At 38.5% G+C, this 7,063-nt stretch overlaps 1 protein-coding gene across 1 annotated transcript; it reads right to left on the minus strand.

Moving 5' to 3' along the window:
* Positions 1–706: 706 nt before the first annotated feature.
* On the minus strand, positions 707–6,414 carry gucy2g (guanylate cyclase 2g; the record flags this gene model as incomplete). Its single annotated transcript, XM_010783718.1, has 13 exons — positions 707–1,064; positions 1,170–1,277; positions 1,354–1,445; positions 1,825–1,923; positions 2,081–2,255; positions 3,601–3,793; positions 3,889–4,029; positions 4,763–4,940; positions 5,020–5,175; positions 5,284–5,452; positions 5,538–5,606; positions 6,014–6,118; positions 6,331–6,414. Coding segments are annotated over 13 exons (1,650 nt in total), but the record flags the coding sequence as incomplete, so codon positions are not given.
* Positions 6,415–7,063: the final 649 nt, after the last annotated feature.

The following is a 7,063-nucleotide window of genomic DNA, read 5'->3' on the forward strand; positions in this document are numbered from 1 at the left end:
CCAATGGCGTTTGTTAGCAACCAGAAAATGACACCAGTAATGACAAACAGATGAGAATGCTGCGTGGGGTCTGGGTGCGGTGTTGGCGGGACGTTGCTCTCTGCTCCGCTCCGCTCCGCCCTTTGAGGCTTGAGGAGCGACAGTGTGAGCTGTATTACTGGTGTCGTTTCCTGGTCGCTGCATGGGGTCTGCGAGACAAATAATATTTATTCAATTCCAATAAATCTACCCAGAAAAAGTGTGAATGGATTTATTGAAATATAATCATTTTGATTTCATACAGCACTGTTGAGTCTGATTACACTTTATGTGTTACTGTTTTCACTCCTCAAACCATATTGGGATTAGAAGCAGTGATCATTTGTTATATGTAACAGAGTCACAAAGACAAAAAAAACAAAAGCATTTTAAAATCCATTGTTACAAAATCACCAGTGTCCCAAGTTATACATAAACTACTTTAAATTAAAAAAAAGCAAGACAGAGTAAAAGTATACTGTTTTTTAAATTACTTCTCTTGTAACATGTTAAATATATTAAAGTTATGTTATACTAATAACAAAGCTTTATCTATTCATTCCTTGTTTGTCATATTAAGACATCATATAAATATATTTATATATATACAATTGCAATAATAAATATGTCTGTTATCAGAATTCCTGACGTGTCAATTAATATCAAAACAAGCAGGACCTCTTTACTTTAGCATTGGATCAAATTATCCGGTGTAAAAGTGTTATCTATCTAAATCACAAAGTATTAATATTAAAAGTATAATCGGCAGGACACAAAAAAAAAATGTGATCTAGTATACAAGATCTTCACTGTTTAAATAAATAAATAATATATATAGGCTAGATAGATACATTTATAATCACTATTCCCTTTTAGCATTTTGTCTTAATAAGTCCTCTTGCATTCTGTGATACCCACCAAAAAGTGCTTTGTAGATATCCTTTATCCAAAAGTTGTGTTATTCTCTACATGTCTACTCTAGTCATCATAGTTTTTGTCAGGGTTGTATGGGCCCGTTTCTCAGCGACTCTGACCATTCCTAGTTTCTGGAAAGATCACAGATACATTTGAAAATACAACACTGATTTTCATACAATACTACATTCATATTCAATGGGTTTATCATAAAAAGGGATGTGCGTTAACTGTACCTCTGTTTGTTGTTTCAGATTATTAGCGTGTGGAGAGCTGTGAGCAATAAGAGGAGGATTAAATCCCTGTTTGCTCAGCAGCCAGTAAGTCTTGTGAGATCCTTTACCCTGTCATGGACCCAAACACACTGGTTAAAAACATAGGATTCACATGCTATTGGAGAAATATTACGACTCTAGTCACCTTCATTTCTATTGCTCCTCTTTCTTCCAGCTCAAACGAACCAGCCTGGAACAGAATGTCAGCAGTGCACTGAGATATGTGAATCTTCAGGGCTGTAAAACATACAGAAGAGAGTGACACACATCTTAAAAAGTACACTTTTAAGATACAAAAATATAGACATTTTAAAAGTTAATTTCAAGTCAAATGTCTGTGACTAACAAGACTATGCTAATGTTGGCATATTCTTGTTATGTTAGCATGGTCTTGTTAGTCTGGTGTTTTCCCGGTTTAGCAGGCCTTTTAGCATGCTAATATTAGCTGATACATTTTTGGAGATATGCAGTGACAAACCAACCAATTGTTTGACTTGATGCTGCTATAAGAAAAGTCAAAGGATCAATAGACTCATAATGAGTCATCTTTTTGCACATTAATAACAGACAACTTTGTATATTTGCATCTGCGAAGGTGAGACTTCAGTTCACTCACGTAGGCTGTTGCTTTCCATGCGAGACGCAGTGTTCACCGTGTCGCCAAAGAGACAGTAGCGTGGCATAGTGGTGCCTACCACTCCAGCAACCACTGGACCTACAACAAGGTTCTTGTATTTATGGGCTCAAAATTATCCAAATGTCAATTATATTATGTAAAAACAGATGCCAAGTGTATAGGACAACAATTTAATTAAAAGGAAACGTAAATCCTGCATACTGTTGGTTGATTGTAAGAACTACATGTCTCTTACCAGAATGTATACCAATGCGGATTGCAAGCGTCTCATTGGGCATATGGTGGATTTTGAAGACTTTGATGGCTCCCAGGAAATGCAAAGCCATTGTAGATATCTCCAAAGCGTGCTGATTGCCATTGCTGATGGGTAGACCACTGGCTACCATGTATGCATCACCAATTGTTTCCACCTATAGCAAAGATGATAGTCTCAGTGGAATTAACAATAGAAAGCTGTTCCCTGCTAAAGAACCAATGTGCAATTTAATGAAAAAAAATCTACATTTCATAGTAATAGTTATTGGGTAACATGCTTGATTGCCTTCTTGCTGAGACAAAGAGGATCAAAACCACTCATATTTCCGCGGTAAATGTGAAGCTACAGTTTAGTTTAGTTTTATAATGAACTAGAATGTGTTGGTGTCAATATAACATATTTATGTCAGGGAAGATGTACAAAAATACATTGAAGGAGCTCCTATCATGCGAAATGCACTTTTTCATGTCTTTAATACATAGATATGTGTCCCCGGTGTGTAAGGCAACTCTCAAAGTGTCAGAAAACAAAACCCTCTCTCTTTTCCTGCTTACCCAAATCTCTAAAAACGGGGATACAACGGAGCTGATCCAGATTTGCAGCCAATATTACGTAATATCAGAAATGTGGGCTGGCTTTATGTCCACGGCCCTATCAGAAACGTCGCTATCAGAAACAATGCGCAACGTGTTTTGGAAGTAATATGGTCTTTATTTACATGAGCAAACATCGCTAACACTCAGAGCTGACACTGTACTGGAGAGAGTATGTGTAAAAAAGCAGGATAAAAAAAGGTACTCGGCCACCTTGTGGTAAACCCGCAAGAAAAAAAGCATTTGAGATCCATACTGTTTCAGAAATAATCCTTGATGTGGTTTTGAACATGATATGGCGTTTAATCACGGCAGCATTTAGCTGACAATCTCTCGGTAGAATTCTCCTGTATAAGCTCCCCTAGAATGGGTGATCTGTTTGGTATTTTGAGCAAAACACTTCATAGACATGTTTTTTATATATTTTTATATCTGAGACTTTAATATATGCCTTAAAATAGTATAATAAGAGACCTTTAATAAAAATAAAAGATGCTTTGTTCTAGATTTAGCTAGCTTACTCTGTTGCATCTCCCTGGCACGCCTTAATTACAATGTTGATGCAATTTTTTTTCCACAAATAGATACATAAATAGGGTAGGTGACGTCACAGAGACTAAAGCATTATTCATACAGTATTTGATTTCACCAGGCCAGCTGGGTTCACCTGTTTCCAGTCTTTGTGCTAAGCCAGGCTAACCAGCTGGTAGCTATGCCTTCATTTTTGCAGAACAAAAATCGATTATGTTAATTTCCCCCCAAAGAATAAAACATATTTTTGCTTAAAGCATATAACTTCAGCATATCATTTAGACAGCAGGTCACAGAGCCAACACTTTATGAGTTTTCTTCTTCACTGAATGCATACAGCTGAATGGGGAACTAAAAGTGCTTTGCATGACTTACTTTATAGACATCGTACAGCTTGATGACATCATCAAAGAGGCTGTAGAGGTCATTGAGGAACGTCACCACCTCCATCGCAGAGCTGACGGAGCACATTGAAGTGAAGCCCACGATGTCGGAGAAGAAGACGGTAACCATGCTGTAGCTCTGTGGCTCCACCGACTTCCCCGCCATCAACTGATCGGCGATGATCCTGCCATCAAAGAAGCACCAGCACTGAGAAGGTGAGGGATGGACGTCCATTTAACTTTTGTCATGTGATTCAAATGTATCATTTTGATATGTTACCTTGGTAACATGGTGGAGAGAAGCTTATCTGCACGGATCTTCTCCGCCGTGAGCTGATCGGTCCTCTCCTCCACCACCTCCTCCAAGTGATTTGCATATTTCTCCAACTTTTCCACCATACTATCCAGTATATTCGCATGACTACAGTACAGGAAATAATTACAATCCTTTAAGGAATTTTCAGGTTCAGTTTGTTCGTTTGTGATTCATTTTTTTCAATATTCATTCTCATTTAAAAAAATATTGACATAAGCAGATGGGCATTTTAACCATGTTTGCTATTGAGTCCTTGAAGGAGAATTTACCTGAAAAAAAAAATGTTTAGCTTACGTGTAGCACTATTTATTTATTGTACTAGATTTTTTGGCTGTGATTTGCAGTGTTGGGATTGTCGGCCACAGAGGTATTTCTGTTCACTGAAATATAATGGAACTGGAAAGCACTCTAAATAAATGTTCTCATAAACAATGGATGGATTATCTTGAGTAAAGAGGTAATCAATTCCTGAAAAAGACATTGCTGTTGAGTGTTTTAAAATGTGCTTTGTCGTTTTATGCACCACAAGCCGATAGCCATCTAGTTCCATTATATAACAGAGAAGAAAGATAACCATGGCCGATATCTCCAACGCTTGGCTACTCACACCTAAACAATCTAGATAGATAAAAACACTACAGGTTTAAGAACAATATATGCACTACCATCAGTTAAAGCATTGCACATGTATTCAGTCACTACAGTTATTTTGAAGCAGAAAAACCAAGTATATCCAAGGTCGACATATTACATACGGCAGACAGGGATAACCTTTTATTTTCTCACAGCCTTTTGGAAAGTATAAGGTAAGACGAAAAAGGTGTGTGTGTGGCCTGACCTTTCTGGGCTTATGTTCCTCAGCTCTCTCCGTATAGATGAAAACGGCGGTCGGCGGTCAGGGTTCTCATTCCAGCAGGCTTTCAGCACTACGTTTATTTTTTCATCACACAGCATATCACAGAGTACTGGGCGGAGGGGTTCCCCTTGGAAAGGCGTCCGCAACTGCATAATAATCTCTGAAGAAAAAAGGTAAAAATTGGAATCATCGTAGTGTTTGAATTTGAAAATGAATTGATATGCTTTTATCATGGTGACCTTTGGGCTCCAGGTTGATGTCCTGATAAGGGCCAGACTTAGCATTGTACATGAGCTCCCACATGATGATGGCAAAGCTGTAGATGTCAGCTTTGGGCGTCCCATTGACCTGAAGACCGAGATGTCTCATAAGCTCGGGGGCTGTCCAGTAAATCTCTACAAAAAAACAAATCTCCTTGCATGTGTTACCTCCCTTTTATGATGTGTTCAATGAAGTTAAAAACGTAAAATATGATTACTATGCATTAGAGTGCACCCACTGACCTTCATGAACAGGATTTTCCAGTGGGACAAACTTCTTTTGGTTCCCGTATTTAAACTCCCACAGGCCAAAGCCAGTGAGTTTGACCTGGAGTCGACTGTCCACCAGACATGTGCTGGGCTTCAGGTTCCCATGAAATTTCAGGTTACTTTTGTGAATAAACTCCATACCCTATAACCCAGATAAACAGATTCAAGTGATGCATTTTCGGTACAAATAAAAAACAACCTGTTTACATTTCAATGAATTGTCTCACATTGACAATGTCGTAAGCAAAAGACAGCTTGAACATCGTATCCAGGTCAACATCTGACTTCATAAGATCCTGCAGAAATCAGGGAAGTTAAATATATAATACACAATAACAATCACAGGGTCACTAAAGACACAAATGCAATATTGAGTTACCCAGGCTTGTTGTTGCTCACTTTTGTCATGTGTAAAACAATGCTGATATGAAAGTCATAATCACATAGTACGCCTTATGTTAGTTTAAATCAAGCTGGAGTAGATTATAAATATTTGAAATAATTTTAGCGCTGGTAAATAACCAAAAGTATTAAACAGAATAAGACAACCCCTTGTTATACTGTAGGTGATTTTCTACCCTTTGGGTTAATCCAGTATGGCTTTGGCTCTATATTGACTAACATTAACTAAGATAAATGGGGCAGCTTTAATGTTCCAGTTCTGCTGTGATGTAAAGTATGAAATAGAAGTGTGTACACTGACCTTCAGACTGCCTTTCCTGCAATACTGGATGATCAAACAGACATTGGGTGACACGATGCAAACACCAAAGAACTGAACCAAGTTCTCATGTTTCATCTCTTTCATCTGTCTTAAAGAGTTTTACACGGGTTAGGCACAGTATGGAATTATCAGGGCTACTAATGTGTCCTAAAGAAAAGCATTTCAGCATTAAAAGGTTAACACATGTTCTGTAGAGAAATAAGATAAATATGTTTCTTTTTTCGCCTAAACACTAGTTATTACTTGTTATAGAAAAAATTAGTATTTTTGATCCAGGACAACATGAGTAACTTTACCGTATTGAACTCTGCGATTATTGAAGGTTTCCCGAAATGCGAGCTAATGTTGTTCTTGAGGTACTTGATGGCCACTTGATTTCCCTACATGGAATTACATTACATACATTAAGGAAATCACATATATTAAGCAAACGGTCACAGTACATTACATTACATTACATTGCATTTAGCTGACGCTTTTATCCAAAGCGACTTACAATAAGTGCATTCGACCAGGAAGATACAACCTTGAAGAAAACAGAAGCATATAAGTACATCAGGTTTCATAGAGCCAAACATTTCAAGTGCTACTCAACTGGCTTTAGAAAAGCCAGCTCTTTATTAGTATATAAGTGCTTTGTTAGTAATTCAATCGCTCAAAGTGGAGTCTAAAGAGATGAGTTTTCAGTCGTCGCCGGAAGATGTGTAAGCTTTCTGCTGTCCTGATTTCAATGGGGAGCTCATTCCACCATTTTGGAGCCAGAATAGCAAACCCACGTGTTTTTGCTGATGGGAACTTGGGTCCCCCTCGCAGTGCGGGTGCAGCGAGCTGTTTGGCTGATGCAGAGCGGAGTGCACGTGCTGGGGTGTACGGTTTAACCATGTCCTGGATGTAGGAAGGGCCAGATCCATTCGCAGCATGGTACGCAAGTACCAGTGTCTTGAAGTGGATTCTAGCAGTTACTGGAAGCCAGTGAAGGGAACGGAGGAGCGGCGTGGTGTGGGAGAATTTTGGAAGGTTGAAGACCAG

Source organism: Notothenia coriiceps, unplaced genomic scaffold (genome assembly GCF_000735185.1).
Source record: "Notothenia coriiceps isolate Sejong01 unplaced genomic scaffold, NC01 NC01_scaffold00025677, whole genome shotgun sequence".
In the NCBI taxonomy this organism is placed as follows: Eukaryota; Metazoa; Chordata; class Actinopteri; order Perciformes; family Nototheniidae; genus Notothenia; species Notothenia coriiceps.